General features: G+C 44.4%; 1 protein-coding gene across 6 annotated transcripts in view; it reads right to left on the reverse strand.

Annotated features, from left to right (window-relative positions):
• The window catches only part of LOC110531840 (neurexin-2), a 1,034,463-nt gene that overhangs the window by 503,475 nt on the left and 513,362 nt on the right, over positions 1-17,626 (reverse strand). For all 6 annotated transcript variants that reach the window (XM_036987703.1, XM_036987707.1, XM_036987704.1 and 3 more), the window contains 3 exons: positions 10,724-10,843; positions 8,854-9,235; positions 7,129-7,319 (listed from right to left, as the gene is read on the reverse strand). In XM_036987703.1, coding sequence (XP_036843598.1) covers positions 7,129-7,319; positions 8,854-9,235; positions 10,724-10,843 — 693 coding nt within the window. The remainder of the gene's footprint in view (positions 1-7,128; positions 7,320-8,853; positions 9,236-10,723; positions 10,844-17,626) is intronic.

Raw genomic sequence — 17,626 nt, forward strand, 5'->3', positions numbered from 1 at the left:
GTAAACTTCTGATTTCTACTGTAAGTGTCAGACCCTTTGTTATGAGACTCAAAATTGAGCTCAGATGCATCCTGTTTCCAGTGATCTACAACTTAATTGGAGTCCATCTGTGGTAAATTCAATTGATTGGACATGATTTTGGAAAGGCACACACCTGTCTATTTAAGGTCCCACAGTTGACAGTGCATTTCAGAGCAAAAAAAAGGACACGAGGTCGACGGAATTGTCTGTAGAGCTCCGTGAAAGGATTGTGTCGAGGCAAAGATCTGGGGAAGGGTACCAAAAAATGTCTACAGCATTGAAGGTCCCAAAGAACACAGTGGCCTCCATCATTCTTAAATGGAAGTTGTCTGGAAACGCCAATACTCTTCCTAATGCTGGCTGCCCGTACAAACTGAGCAATCGGGGGAGAAGGGTCTTGGTCAGGGAGGTGACCAAGAACCCGCTGGTCACTCTGACATAACTCTAGAGTTCCTCTGTGGAGATGGGAGAACCTTCCAGAAGGACACCATCTCTGCAGCACTCCACCAATCAGGCCTTATGGTAGAGTGGGCAGATGGAAGCATTTGGAGTTTGCCAATAGGCACCTAAAGACTCTCAGACCATAAGAAACAAGATTATATGGTGTGATGAAACCAAGATTGAACTCTTTGGCCTGAATGTCAAGCGTCACGTCTGGAGGAAACCTGGCACCATCCCTAAGGTGAAGCATGGTGGCGGCAGCATCATGTTGTGGGGAGACTAGTTCAGCGGCAGGGACTGGGAGACTACTCTGGATCGAGGCAAAGATTAACAGAACAAAGTACAGTGAGATTCTTGATGAAAACCTGTTCCAGACCGCTCAGGACCTCAGACTGGGGCGAAGGTTCACTTTCCAACAGGACAATGACCCTAAGCATACAGCCAATACCTTCGATTCTGTCAGATGGGCCTCTCTCTATAAGGTCTTATAAAGATTTAAATTCCATGAGGACATTATTAAAGCGTTTCAGGCATTATAATGTATGATAGACCATTAGCAAGAATTAAAATCAAAGGTGACCTCTCAAAACCATTTACATTAGAATGGGGTGGTAGACAGGGATGTCCTGTGTCTCCCCTCCTCTTTGCGCTATTTATAGAACACCTGAATCAATTAATTAGACAAAATAATAACATCAAAGAGATTGATATGATGGGAGTAGAAATTGGCATTATTTGCTGAAGATGTGTTGATTTTTCTGGGACAACCTAACAATCATTCCCAGAACTGATTGAAATGGGACAAGTTCATCTGTAGATACATATGGCAAGGGAAAAAGCCTAGAATCAGATATAAAACCTTGCAGTTATCAACAGGGAATTGAGGAATGGTTATCCCGTGTCTAACAGAATACTACTATGCAGCACAGATAAGGCTACTGGTGTTCTGGTGCAACTCAGTCTACAGCAAGATGGAAGGAATGTGAAACTACAAGGGGAGTCCCAATACAGGCTATGATAGCAGATAGGAAGTTGGTAGATAAGCTCATAGATAAAGATAATCCTTGGATAAATTTACATTTGAAGATTTGGTATGAAGTATAATTTGAAAGATTCAGATAAAATACTAAGATGGTGTGCTATGATACCTATTTTGCTCCTAATAAAATAGATAATCGGTTTGAAGAATGGGCAACAAGAGACCTCTCAGCCTACTGTACTTTTGTACACAAGGGGGTGTTCCAATGCTTCCAAGTACTAAGAGAGAGCCAATGATTAGAAGGTCAAGATTTCTATAGATATCTCCAAATTCGCCATCAGACTATAGAACAGGGCATGCAGCAAAATTATCTCTGGACTATTCAATGGCTTCATAACGACCAAATCTCAAAATACACTATACATAAAGAAGAAATCGGAAAGGGTGGGGGAACATGGTAATTTCTGTGGAGGAGTGGGAAACCTTATGCCAATCACAATGGAAATTAACAAGCTCATTGACTTGGAGGGAATTTGGATGGAAAATATTATGTGATTCTTAACTTAACCACTCATCTGCAGAAAATACATCAGGGTAATGGAACGGGATGTTGGAGATTATGTGGATCTAATGAGGCAAACCATTACCACATATTTTGAAAATGCCCTAAGCTTGTAGGCAGGATGTGCATAAATACATGGAAGCCATATTTAAGGTAGATGGCCCATGCAGAGGTGAGGTCATTACATTTGATCTAAGGGATGCTTTAGACAAACATTTGATTGGGTTACTCCTATTAGCAAGTACGAAAGCCCTGACAAAAAAATTGCTACAATTGGAGGTGCCCGGAGGCAGATGAGTGGATAGATGTAATACTTGAGATCTATGTGATGGAGAGGCTGACCTCTTCTCTGAGACTGCAGATTTGGTCAAAATAGTTTGACTATATAACACCATTAAGATCTGATTTTGTTTAATGGTCAAAGTGGAAAAATAATGTGCTGTAATAACATCCCCATGTTCAACCATGAGTAATTAGAGTAGAACATTCATTGGGAAATGCAGAATTATTGAGACCTTTAATATTTATGACACACTCAACTCCTGAACGTCTTACATTTTTGTTTTATGCATTTCAACTTCTATTGTGCTCTTTTTCTTTATACTCAATGTGAAAATGTCATGTGTGTCTGAACCTTGTTTTTCAAATAAAAACAGAATTTAAAAACAAAAAAAAGAGAGACATATCTAGAGGGAGGAGGAGGAATGCGTGGGGTTTGTTTTGTGTCGATACTGTCGTTGTTTTCCCTCTTCGATCTCTTTGGAGACGCATGAGTTTCAGTTCATCTTCGGAGGGGCAGATTGGCTGGGGAAAGGATCAAATATCAAGGTGAAGAGGGTGGGTTGGCACAGTGGGCTGGCGCGGTGGGCTGGCACGGGCTGGCTGCCGCTGCCAGCCTTTTGCTTCCTGTCCACATGTTTGGCAGGAAGATTTGCTCTTGGCACTGAGAGCAGGTTTCGCTACTCTGCCTAACCTGAACGCAGCCCCCAAGCCTCCTGAGCTGGCATACTTTTGAAAGCTGAACAAATAGAATAAGAATGAATAACTAACAGTGCGCACGTGCGGACGTGTGTACACTCTTACGCATAAACGAAGGGAGCATACGGGTACACACACACCAGGATTTTACTATAAACCATGAAATAGTCCACAGCTTTTCAGCACCTTCTGAGACTTTTCTTCTCATCGCTGCATGACAGTACATGAAAGACATGTCACTGAGTGACATCCACGAGTCATATCCATGTTAAAGTTCCGGATGAGTGAGTGTGAAGACAGCTCAGTCTTGACATTACTCTATTGGGATCTATCTTTCATAAGACACAGATGGTTGTTTCTGTGAGCATTCTCTGCTAACATGGTTGAATATTTCAGACTGTGTATGCCAATGGAACACCACTTTAAACAAAGAGTAACCCACTGAAAGCTGGAGAGAACTAAAGACAGAAGGCCCAAATGAGGGGATATTGAGGCTATGTATGTGCTCAATATTGACAACAGTGACATGATTAAAGAGATTATCTGGTACTTTTGTATACTTTATAGCCAGTAATGTAGTTCTGAAAGTAGCACTTATGGTGCCCAGAAATTGCATACTGTGTCACATATACATTTTTACATATTTGATTTTAGTCATTTAGCAGATGTTCTTAGCCAGAGCGACTTAATAAGTGTATCGACGACGTCTTCCCCACAGTGACCGTTCGTACATATCCCAACCAGAAGCCATGGATTATAGGCAACAACTGCACAGAGCTAAAAGCTAGAGCTACGGTCATTACTCCGGAAGCTTATAAGAAATCCTGCTACGACCACCGACGAGCCATCAAACAGTCAAGACATCAATACAGGACTAAGATCGAATCCTACTACAGGGCTGGCAAACTATCACAGATTACAAAGGGAAACCCAGCCGCGAGAGCCTACCAGACAAGCGAAATTCCTTCTATAATAGCTTCAGGGCAAGCAACACTGAACCATGCATGAGAGCACCAGCTGTTCCAGATGAATGTGTGATATCGCTCTCTGTGGCCGATGTGAGTAACACCTTTAAACAGTTTGACATTCACAAGGTCACGGGGCCAGATGGATTACCAGGACGCGTACTCAGATCAGGCGCTGACCAGGTAATCAGTCTAAATGACTATCTCCCCGTATCCATGAAATGCTTTGAAAGGCTGGTCTTGACTCACATCAACACCATCATACTAGACACCCTGGACCCACTCCAATTCAAATACCGCCCCAACAGATCCACAGATGACGCAATCTCCATTGCACTCCACGCTGCCCTCTCACACCTGGACAAGAGGAACACATACATGAGAACGCTGTTCATTGACTATAGCTCCAGGGCTATATCTCAGCGTTCAACACCATAGTGCCCTCCAAGCTCATCATTAAGCTCAGAACCCTGGGACTGAACACCTCCCTCTGTAACTGGATCTGCCCCCAGGTGGTTAGGGTAAGCAACAACACATCTGCCATGCTGACCCTCAACAAGGGGGCCCCTCAGGGGTGTGGTTATTCCCCTCCTGTACTCCCGGTTCACCATTGAGTACATGGCCGTGTACGACTCCAACACCATCATTAAGTTTGCTGACGACACGACGGGGGTTGGCCTCATCACTGACGACGATGAGACAGCTTATAGGGAGGAGGACAGTGACCTGGCAGTGTGGTGCCAGGACAACAACCTCTCCCTCAACTACAGCAAGACAAAGGAGCTGATCTTGGGCCGAGCACGTCCCCATCCACATTGATGGGCTGTAGTGGAGCGGGTCGAGAGCTTCAAGTTCCTCTGTGTCCACATCACTAAGGAATTATCATGGTCCACAAACACCAACACAGTCATAAAGGCTTTCTACAGCTGCACCATTGAGAGTATCTTTGCAACTGCTTGGCATCCAACTGCAAGGTGCTAAAGAGGGTAATGCGTACATCCCAGTATGTCAGTGGGGTCATGCTCCCTTCCAGGACTTCTGTACCAGGCAGTGTCAGAGGAAGACCCTAAAAATTGTCAAAGGCTCCAGCCACTCAAGTCATAGACTGTTCCCTCTGCTACCGCAAGACACGTGGTACCGATGCACCAAGTCCGGAACCAACAAGACCCTGAACAGATTCTACCCTCAAGCTATAAGACTGCTAAATAGTTAGTCTAGGTAGCTATTGGTTAACTATTTAACTATCTGCATTGACCCTTTTTGACTCATCACATACGCTGCTGCTGGTGTTTATTATCTATCCTGTTGAGTAGTCACTTTATCTACCTCAATTACCTTGTACCCCTGCACATCGACTCGGTACTGGTACCTTGTGTATATAGCCAAATTATCATTACTCATTGTGTATTTATTCCTAGTGTTATTCTTTTCATCTGAGTTCTCTTTTTTCTCTGCATTGTTGGGAAGGGCCCGTAAGTAAGCATCTCACTGTTAGTCTACACCTGCTGTTTATGAAGCATGTGACAAATAACATTTGATTTAATTTTGATTACATGTTAGGCTTCAAAAAAAATATATATATATACTTTATTTGTATTTTTTAAATGTAACCTTTATTTAGCAAGGCAAGTCAGTTATTAAGAACAAATTCTTGCTTTGTAAAGCCTATTCAGGTAATCAAGCATAATTGTGTAACTATGTATCCATTGATGTGTCCATGTGTGTAATTTGTCTAGTTGATCATATTGGGTTCATTAGTATTTAGAAACGTAACTTAGATGTAATGGGAAACGTCCTGTGTATAGGCATGTTCATTTAATATACTTTTGAGTGGATAAAAGAAAGAAAAAAAATTGGCCTTGAGCTGGGCTCTAGCGCCCGAAGCGACAAGGAGCCAGAAGCAAATCACTCCTTTGTGAGGTGTGTGTCGGGTACTGGACAGCTATGGACAATTGCCAGTGGATGTGCGGGAGTCATGTGCTGGGTGGTCAAAATAGATTAGAGCTTTCTGTAATGTTCAGATTTGGTGCATTTGCTTATGATACCCTTGGTAAATAAACGTTTGAAAGTCACACAGAGCAGTTTGGCCTCAAGTTCTATTGAGAGGAACATGATTCAAAATAGAGTCCAGAAAGTATCATCCCAACAAGGAGCGATTGGGGTTAAGTGCCTTGCTCAAGGGTACAGATATTTTTCACCTAGTCCTCTCAGGAATTTGAACCAGCAACGTTTCAGTTACTGGCCCAGCGCTCTTAACCAGCAGGCTAACTGTATAGCTGTAGATACAGTATCAGGTCATCAGGTCATTGCTCTCACTCTGCTCTGTGTGCATCTTGCCAGCTTTCACTCAAATGGCAAGGGGCTGAAGCTCATTTGCATGAACTCTAATTGCTAGGAGGCTGAACATTTTGGGAAAATGGCACAGCAAAGCTTCCAGAAAACAAGTCGCTTTCAATCTAGGGATTTCGTGGCTAATTGACAGTAATTCTGGTCATACATTATTAATGTATGAAGTACACATTAAAACATCCAGCCCAAAGCAGGAGGTTTAAAAAATACTTATCAGTCATGAACGTTTCTGAAACATGTTTTTCAGAGCCATCCCGATATGGCCTCTAAAACCTTCCCAAAAAGTCTACAGAGATTGAGCCACATTGTTCAACTCAAAATGCACTCGCACACAAATTTGCTTTCTTCAGCTACATAAAGGGGAAATCTGCAGTTAAAACAATAAAGTTGTCGACCCGCCTCAGTTTTGGTAAACAGTTGAAGAATGGGGCAGGAGAAATGGAACCACTCTCAAATTCATATCAAGCCATGATATCAACATTTTAGTTTTAACCATGTTTTGAGGCGTTACAGTGTTTGTTTACAATTAGAATGTTTTCAAACAGTGGAGTAAAACAAGCTTATATGTTGAGTTCTGAAGGGGGAACAACAGTTGTATTCTCCAATATTCAATAGATATGTAGCATTAATTCCAAAGTAAAAATTTGGGTGTAGCAATCACATATTGCTGCTATTAGTATTTAAATATAGTATTATGTATTTTATGTAAGTGTTGTTGTAGTACTAATAGTGACTCCAATGACCATAGTAGTGGAAAGGTCAATGAGCCATGGAGGACCCATCAGCTACAGTAGTAGCCTACAGAAAAGGGGATACAGAATAGTGCCCCCTACCTTTGAGGTCCAGGTTGCGGGCTCCATTGGAGTGCTGGGTGACGGTGCGGGAGTCGATCTTGAGCGTGTGCACGTTGTTGGCGTCCCGGGAGACCACCACGTTGTGCCACTGGTTGTCGTTGAGCGGCTTGTCCGAGTTACCCTTCATCAGCGACGGGCCGTTGCCGAGGTCAAAGACATAATGGACGTAGCTGTAAGCACAGATTGTAAGAGACTTTTAGGAAATAACTGTAGATGTGCGCGTGTTTATATATGAGACAGAGAGTGAATGAAAGTGACAAAGGGGTAAAGGTGCCTCAAATTATATCAATATCACCTCATCGGTCACAGTCAGTTTGACCGAACCAACATCAGAATGTCACTCACAGAGCATAGTTCTTTGAAAGAGGTATAAACCAGACAAAGACAGGTCTAGCCTAGCAAGTTGAATATTTGGAAAAATAACCAGTTTCTTCAGTCAAAGACGACGCCATAAGGATACAGTACTTTCAGTATAGTTAAGGCTGTTCAATGGATGAAGCCAGAGTCCAAGGCGGCAGGCAGGGTGAGTCGGTCTCACTCCCACCTTTGTTATATTTAAACAGCAGGTTTTTCACTCAGCCCCTGGTGCCTATCTTGGACTTCTTATAAAGGCGAAGGGGGAAGAAAAAGAAAAGACTGCTCTCTCTCGCTCTCTCTTTGGTCGAAGGAGAGGGTGGTGTAGGGCTGAAGTGCGCCGAACCTCCAGCTGTGCAATGGCAAGCTTGCAGAGCAGAAAATTGCCCAACCTCACATAATGTACAGCCGCTCAGAAATTCTATTCTTTGTGTATTTTTAAGTTTTGAAATGTACAGAAAAAATATGTCCCCTTCAGAAAATCTGAATAGAACTTTTCCTGTCCAGTTGCCAGAGGCAGACAAGATGGCATGTTTCGTTCATGCACAAAATTATTTCCTTTCGTATCATCTGTTGGTGACTAGTTTGCCAGAGCAATGTACAGTATATCGGATGTGTTTATTCCTGCTCTGCTTTGTCTTTGTGTGTGCTGAAAGATATGGTTGGAGTCCTTGTGTCATTACAATGTCAGTTGGGGAGGAAGAGGGGCAGGGCGTTACATGCATCATAACAAGCATTTTTCACATTTCAGTGGATGAATAGCCTGGTGACAACAGGTGATATAACACACTGTTCAGACCGGTGCTATTTCAGGTGTCCTATTATTCAAGTCTGCATTCAAAGTTTTAACAACTAAACTCATTTTTTTCAGACCAAATAAATAGATTTTGTTCAACCTTAACGTCTATGAGGCGTATGGATTGTGTGTACAGCTGGTAAGGCATCTGATATTTACAAATTAGAAAGTGAAATATTTTCTCCAACTGCTGTTTCTGCCCGATAATAATAGCCTGTTCTGGGCATTCAATAGAGCCATGAACCAAAATGAATAGTATTGCTCATTGAGAAATAGAGTGAACTGCCTCCAACCAGCATAGATTCATAGAATTATAGAAACACATATCTTAGTGGAACTTATACAGGACTTTTTCATTTTCACTGCATCTATTTGTTTCACAAGATATACATCTACATCATTTGTTGTGTTTTCCATTATCATATGATTAAGATGTGCCCATGTGGTGTAGGCCTAATGGGCACAATAAGCAAAACCACATTACCATTTTCAGGGTAAGCTAACAAGCCAACACTTATATTTATGTCAACACCATTCAAAGCGTCCAGACTCACCCTTTGACCAGCTCCACAACGATGAAGTCGCTGCCATCCCCCGAGTTGAAGAGCAGCAGGCCGTCCGACGTGGTGGTCTTGAACTGAAAGAAGAGGTGCATGGAGGCGTAGGCCTGCAAAGTAGCCAACGCTAGGTAGCTTGCCTTCGTTCGAAACGTCACCGGATCGGCGATGATGTGGCGCATGCCAAAGCGGGCGTTGAGTTCGCAGTAGGAGATGTCACCGTTCTTGCACTGATCCAGGTAGGGCACGCCGTTGACTGTCAGGCCCTGGAGGTGACCAATGAAGTTGGAGGGCACCACGGAGATGAAGCGACGCTCGGTCATGATGCCAGTCTCAATGTTGTGGAACTCCAGCCGCGTGTGGGCACCCGTCATCTGGCCTGGAGGGTGAAGGAGGACATGGGAATATGTTATATTAAAGGCATTGACCTTTCTTAACCATGTGACCTGATCAGGAAAAGCTTTATACCCTGGTTATGAAATAATGGTACAATAGGATGGAATATGTTGGAATAAATATAGAAATCTAAAACACGGTGATGATACAATTACTTAAAAAAAAAGAGGCTAAAAGTGTCTAAATAAACTGCAAACTAAATTCCTACTACACTGAAGAAAAATATAAACCAGCCATTTCAAATATTTCACTGAGTTACAGTTCATATAAGGAAATCAGTCAATTAAAATAAATTCATTATGCCCTAATCTACGGATTTCACACGACTGGGAATACAGATATGCATCTGTTGGTCACAGAAAAATGGAGCCGGTATTTCACACCGGCTACATGGTTTCTTAATAATGAAACCATGAATGCCTTCCAACCCCAGGGCAGCACAATGTAAACAAGCGTAATGGTAGGGTCGGTGTCTTTTAGCAAGGTCTGACTGAACATCTGGCCTGAGTTAAGACCTGATGATGGGATGGGGTGTGGCCAATTGCCTCCTACAATCTTCAATGCCCGAGCTAGTAACGCCCAATTATTCAACTGCAGGGATGCAGATACAGCCCTCCTTATAAACAATCTATACAGACAACAATTAAAACATTGGGGACATAAATAAATGCATGTTATGAAGACTGGCATCTTCACAGGATGCTATAGTCTATGTAGGGCTTCAATTGGGAAGGGGTTCCATATGGTAATTGACCACCCTGTGTAATATGTTATATATTAAATTGATCAATTTGTATAAGGCTTGGATTGGGCAGTAACACAGATAATAGGGGTTCCACAATACACAGTTGAAGTCGGAAGTTTACATACACTTAGGTTGGAGTAATTAAAATTCATTTTTCAACCACTCCACACATTTCTTGTTAACAAACTATAGTTTTGGCAAGTGAGTTAGGACATCTACTTTGTGCATAACACAAGTCATTTTTTAACTGTAAATCTCTAGCTACATAAACTTATGAGCCCAGCTTTCACTACACCTATAGTTTCCAGATCTGTCCCCTTGGTGATTATGTTGTTGCTTCCTGGAATTGAGCAGGAATGAGCTTGGCCAGTTTGTTAAAAACACCGTAGTCCTAACTGGTGGTTTGTGTCCACCAGAAACAAGGTCACACAGGGTCATTTATAGCCCCAGGCTTCATCATCTATTGCATTTCTCTCACCTATCGCCCCACACCCCTCTATCCATCCATTCTACCCCCGTGGGGTGGTGGTAGACAGTGGGGAGTGGACACTGACCTTCTGCCATCCAACTATCCCTCCATCTCTCCATCCCTAGCCCAAACAATCATCATGCCCCCTCTCTTAATCCCTCCTCTCACCTATCTAACAGCCCCCCATCCCTCTTTTCCTCGTTTCTATCACTTAAGGGTAAAGAGGTGGAGGCGAACAGTGGAGAGTGGACACTGACCTTCCACCGTGACGTTGTCCACAGATAGCTGGAAGATCTTTCCTCGGCGCACCACTTTCACCATGTGCCACTCGTTGTCGTTGAGCTTCTGGCCAGCGAAGAGCGTTTCAGGTCCTTTACCTGGAGGGGAAGAGATATGGTCACCCACCGAGAAAGGATGTTTATACAGAGTGTATCAGCAACTAAGTCCACAGGGACGGTACTATACAGCTAATGGAGAAAACCTGCATGTTTGTCCCACACACACACACACACACACACACACACACACACACACACACACACACACACACACACACACACACACACACACACACACACACACACACACACAAACACCATTCAAACAAACATGTGTAACAGTACAGTCACACACACACAGAAAGACAAGAAGGCCTACTGTGCCATGTGTGTCACTAAGCGCACAAAGGTTGTATAAAAAAAAAATATATATATATATATTAAAAAAAAATAAAAAAAACTGGAGACAGACTCAAAAACAAACAACTAAACCTTCTAATAATATAGTAACAAAAGGATGCCATCAAAGACAAAGCAAGAGGGTAGCAAGGTGTTGCCGTTGCCGTGCTACTTATTGAACAAGCCTTTCACTGTAAAGCAAGGATTCAGCCTACAACCGCCATGGACAGCCGAGATGAGTGGTGGAACAGTTTTATAGCTATCGCCTGTAGGATGTTGTACCAGTGGAGCTGTGTAATTGACGTCTGTATATTAGGACTTTGCCAGACTGGGTGGAGAAAACGGGCGATTAGACTGCATTGGACCTGCCACTCCTCTCCTCGGTTACTCCCCCCCCCCACCCCCCCCCCCCCCTCCCCTCTTCTTCTCCTTCCACGGTCTCGCTTCTACTGGCACAGGAGACGGACTGTTTGACGCAGCAACATATGGCGGTGGGAGAAATGCTTATTAAAGACATATTTACTGTGGCGTCTTCTCCCTCACCAACTGAGCCTCGGTGCTATTTATAGGTTTCCCCAATGAAGCCGACCGATTATGTAAAGTGTGGCAGGGAACGAGTGAGTGACGGAGTGAATGAGTATGGGTTCTGATGAAGGCAGCAGAACTGAATCCGTCTGTCATTGAGGTGTATTATGGCGAGTCGGCACGAATCGCCTTTCGGATGAGCAAAGTCACGGTGACGGCTAATGCTAATTGCGCTAGCGGGTAACAGCTGCTGCGAAGTGCTCCGTTTACACATTACATTCAAAATGTATCTACTAAAAAAGGGCAATATGTTGAAAACTAACCAACAGAAAGTGGAAAATAATTACTGGCTACGCTATACAATAGCACAGCCTAAGAGGCTAAAACAAAAGGCTGCCCCTGACGATGGCTGACTCGCAGTGTGTCACAGTGGCATTCGCCGAGGCAAAGAACGGTGATTATGAGGGAAAATAATGGGTCCGTAAACAAAGCCATAATGAGGGAGTCTTCCACTTCACTGCCTGGTGGAACCAGCCCTGAAATAGTACAGTGCCCCGAGGAAGCCAGTCACTTCCATTAACCTTTTACACTAGTACACGGGATGAAAATGGCAGATTTGGGCACTGATAAGTGCCTAAAATGGAACGCAGTGGCTGTGAAGTAATGATGGTAGAGATCCAGCTCTGCACTTCACAGCTCCGTATGGGTTTTGATGACAGCTGTTCTGAACTTGAGCCCCGTACACAACAAGACGTGGCCCGCATCCCTCCTGCTACTTTTGTTGTCTGAGTGAGGAAAACGCTGTACATTGCTGGACTCTTATGTACTTTGGAAGATGAGCCGTTGAGGATGACAATAAATACCGCTTTGATGGCATACAAGCAAGCCCAGCACCCGTGGATCTAAATGTGCACTTCTAATGTCCATATCACTCCTGTCACATACAGTGTCAACGTTTATGATCACTATATTTGATGCAGCTACACGATGACATGGCGTCATACCCTGGGTTGTTCTGAACAGGTTCAGCCTATGTTGGTCTAGTGTGAAGAAAATTGAAGCAGAACATGCTCCTGAATGCCATTCATGACTCCATTCTATGCGCACCAAAATGACGATCTGTTTCTCTGAATTACCCTGTGAAGCCTCACACTAAGATCATTGCGTAAACAACAACAGTAATTGTGTGACGGAGGGAGGTGCAGGGCCGTGTTCCAAACAAAACTACTACAAGTGTGCTCGCTCTGGTTCCTCAACGGCACAGCTAGGAGAGCTCAAAGCTTATAGTTGAAGACTCTTTTTTTTAAGTCATAAAAATGCTTTGAAATGACTTGCGTACTTTGGAGAGCGGTGTGTCCACTTGGAGACACTTGTTCGTCCTCTCACTCAAGCCCTTGTAATTGTATCTTTCTTATGTGGCACCTACGCCACATTTTCCAGGAATATTCTTATTATGTTACTGAATGTATCCAGACAATTTTCATATTTCATTAAATAAATGTGTCTAAAAGTACTGTACATGTAAAATGCACATAAACTCAACAGTGACATGTTTGGATTCAGTCTTGTGTCAAGTGAACTGCCGTGTCCTCACATTTGGTCTAACAATTCCCCCATAACCTCCACACTGTTCCCTTTCAATTGCTATAGCGCTTAAGCATATGTTTTTCATATTACTTCAGTAGGAAGCATTTCAATGTAGCTCTATCCATCTAGGCCAATTCCCACCAGTGTAAAGGGTGAAAGAGCTACTGTACATGCTGCTGGGTACCACCGAGCAGCAACTGGAACAAGGGCACATTTGCAAGAACAAAACAAATGGTGGTCGTCCAACACTTGATAGCGCACGCACGCACGCACACACACACACACACACACGCACACACACACGAAAACCGTTTTCATATTTAATGTTGTTCCTTCTTCCCTGGATTTTTGTCTTGAGCCACACGAAATTGGATCTAGAGACGTTTAATCACACAATGTGTGAAGTTAATATGCGGCAAAGTCCCCTACTGCAGAGAGAGGGAACGAGAGAGAGCGAGATGGAGGGAACGAGAGAGAGCGAGAGAAAGAGAGAGAAGAACGAGTTGAAGATAAACTTCTCGAAGGAGAAAGAAGGAGAAAGAGAGAGAGACAAAGGAAAAATGTAGTTTGATATACAACCAGAGAGCCCTTTCGGAGACTCCATAGCAGGTAGAATGAATGGGAAATGGTTCCCCCGGGAAAGAGTCCGTGTGTTATTTATCTGCCACAAGAGGCCATAAAAGAGCAAAGGGGCTAATTCTAAGGAGAAACAGAGGACACATCAGGCCATAACAGCAGTAACAATGAAGGCCTTAGCGTGTCTGCTACGCTTGGGGAACATCGAACGAGGTTTGTGGGCAGAAAACAGTGCAATGGACCATATTAGCTTGAAGCTAATACACTGTAACATTACTGTAGCTCATAAGCAGCTAATAGATTATCCTATGCCAATTGGGCCATATTAGCTAGAAGCTGCTACAGTAGCTAGCTAACTAATAGCTAATGGGCACTGCAATCCACATGGCATTGCTTTTGCTCAACCACCTGCCTCCTGCCTAACAGGCAGGCTGCTTTAATGCTGATGTTTGGCCATCTTCTAATGGCCAGGTAATGAAGATAGTAAACAGGCTAGCGGAGGAGGGCTTAGTGCTAAATGAGGCTGTAAGTCGCTCTAATGCTGCCCTGTCAGCCTCTGTAGAAACAAGGGCCAGGCTAATCATTAATAAGAGCAGCGATATTAAAATGCAATTCATTCTCATTGAGACGCCACTTTCTCCTTTCGCCGCTCTCCCTTTGTCACCGAGATCAATGGGAGAACGTCTCTGATCATATAGACAAAGGATGTCATTCTCTCGCTCCTTCTCTCAGTCCTTCCCTCTTCTATTATCTCACACTTCAGCACTCTGTTCCCCGTGTTGTCTGTCGTCAAGGTAGACCGTGTAAAGTTTGGTGTTTCAGTTGGTGGAGGATCCTCCAGTTTTAGCCGTCTGGTTTATTGTAGACGTCATTGACTGTTTGGAGGAGCCATGAGCAGGACGGGCGAGATGTGTTACGTTCACCAGCTGTTTCTCAATTACCAATAGTCGATTCATCAATTACCACAGTGCTTCTATGTAAACACCCTTGATTAATGCACGCTAATCGATGAACACGCCCATTCAAATCAGTGGCTTTGAATTGCAATGCAGTGCTTCATTCCCACAAGTGAACTTTGGGTCTAGACTGGCTAGGAGAAGTAAAGCTCTCCATTTTTGCTCGACCACAAGGGCTTGGAGAGATGGGTGTATTGTGATCCACATTGGGCCCGATGTCACAGTTTTTCCCCAACACATTTACCCATTCTTCCGCCACAACACTGTTGACAACAGCGGATCTAAGAGTCTCCACACAGTCCTTCCAGACCCAAAGTCTCATCTCAGTCTCACTGACTCGTTTGAGAAACTAGGCCGTCGCGTGGCATAGCCACCTCTACCATGTAGCAGCGCGTTAACCGTTGGCAGCGCCACATCACTAAGTGGGAGGAATCCTAATGTGGCTGGGACTCTAATTGGGCCGCAGCAAAGCATTGTGGGCCACCACGGCACGCAAACAGCCAGTCTTCGAGAGAAAGAGGGTTTAGGAGTGATCAGAGCTAGCTGGAGAGGGCAGTGAGACGACAGCGCCACGGCATAAGGGGCAGCGGTGGAGTCGTGCGCGATAGCTTCACTCGACCTACCTGGCTCACAAATGCTTCGTGACTCATTGGGTTAAGAGTGAAACTGTTTCCAGGAGGTCGTTCAAGCATTTGTCAATAAAAGAGCCAGTAAACCAATGGTTGAGGTCAGAGGGGACTGCAGGCGACGAAAGAGTGTTTTAATGAGTCAAGGGTTTGCATGGTGGTGTCTGTGACGATAGGATGATGAGATTTTGCCATTGAAAAAATGATAACCTTGAAATGTGATGGACTCATACATTTTTCAAAGGAACGACATGAATATGTAACGAGTCCTTTTGGTGATCTCAACAAAGTAACCACAGGTCGATCATCTTTCTTCGGGTCCTTACTACCTTAAACCTCTTTGCAGTTAGCAGATGTATAGCCTATAGTAGCCCATAGGGATTTTGCTAGGGACTCAAGGGACTCAAGAAGGGGACCTAGCAGGAAGTTGACGTAGGTGGGGATTCATCAGTACAGTCATGAGTGGCTACGCAGGGAGAGAGAGAAAAAATCACATTGGGCCTGCTCCCTCTTTTTATTTTCGCTCTTTATTCCCTTGTTCTGCTCATTCTCGGCTCAGTAGCCCCCCTCTGAGGAGGAAGGGGGGATGCCGATGCTCAGCACTTCTAAAGGAGAGAGAGAGAGAGAGAGAGAGAGAGACTGGGTTTTCAGCACAGTGTTGAAAATGACTACTAATATCTGCTGACAGGGGGTGGTCCTTGGAGCCAGGGCACGGGGAGGAATCAAACGAGAGAGGAGAGGAGAGAGGGAAGAAGGGAGGAGAAAGACTAGCCAAAGCAACATCTATAGGCCTCTGCTTACAGAGATAAGACAGATGGCATGGTCAAAATGGAGGGGAGTGTGTGTGTGTGTGTGGTACTTTAAAAAGGATCTATTTCTGTTTGCGTTCATGACTACCATAACACATAGAAGGTAATGGGTCCAAGGCAGTTCACTGTAATGTCCCATGTGGCTTAGTCGGTAGCCCATGGCTCTTGCAATGCCATAGGTCGTGGGTTCAATTCCCACAGAGGACCAGTATGAAAAAACTAATTGGTACATAAATGTATGCACTCATGACTGTGAAATGACTAAAATGTGTCTGTCTGCAAATTATACTGCACATGCACACTTTTCTTCCCTACGTAGACGTAAATGAGTAAACACCTTGCAAGGTCAGAGCATGACAGAAAACTAAGTGCAGAGTGTGTCCAGACGCCACACTGAGTGTAGTGGAAGTATGAAGACCACACATCAGACTGGGGTTGACAGGAAGCAGCCTGTCAACGGAATGATGGTTGTCCCTTCAATAATGTGTCTGTATACTGTAGGTGTGCACTATACTTCAGTTTGACGCTGGGTGTGTGTGTCTGCATGGGTTGTTGTGGGTGGCGTGCATGTCTGAGTGCCAGTCTGCTGGCTGACAAGGTGACCCAGGCTGTGCCCTAACAAAATACCCTCTGTGACATTTTGCAGCTTCATACTGGGTACAGAGGCACTGAGTGGGACAGAAAAAAAATGGAGAGCAAGATAGATCGAGAGAAAGAAGGCAAGCAAGCTAGTAATTGAGTGGGGAGAGAGGTGGGTAGACGGGGGGGGGGGGGATCTCAATTGCATACACCTCGCGTCCTCTTTCCGCTCTCCTCGCCTTTTTCTTAAAACCCCATTGGAGAGGGTCAGAGGGGACAGACCTCTGGCTTTCTCACCCGATGGGTTTTGGGAAGGAGGCGAGGAGAGAGGACGTGAGGAGTATGCAATTGAGGATCTCCCAGGGAGTGAGAGAGATAGAGAGAGATAATTGAAGGCCTCTAAAGAGTAAGGTAAAGAGAGAGAGAGAGAGAGAAGCGAGGCCCTGCCGAATGTATAATGCAGGAGGAGGTTATCAGGTCTCTGGCACAGGGAGGGAGACCCAGTCAGAGATGGCGATTCAGCAATATGGCTTCCCCTACAGATGGCTCCACGCCCAGGATGTCGCATGAGAAAACACTCCACAGGGAAGCTGTGTGTGTGTGTGTGTGTGTGGGAGAAGGTGTTTGCGTGTGTGTTTCTGGAAGCGTGTGTCTGATGTTTCTGTGTGTGTGTGCAATGTGTTACACGAGTGTTTCTGCAAGTGTCGTGTGTGTATGTGTGTGAAGCGTGAAGCCACTAGTCTTTTCTCGCCATCCCTGTGCCCCCTCTGTCCTCTCCCGTCTGTTATCTGGCATCCTCCCCTTCTGTTGTTTGTGAAGAGAGGA

This window comes from Oncorhynchus mykiss, chromosome 9, assembly GCF_013265735.2.
Source record: "Oncorhynchus mykiss isolate Arlee chromosome 9, USDA_OmykA_1.1, whole genome shotgun sequence".
Classification (NCBI taxonomy): Eukaryota; Metazoa; Chordata; class Actinopteri; order Salmoniformes; family Salmonidae; genus Oncorhynchus; species Oncorhynchus mykiss.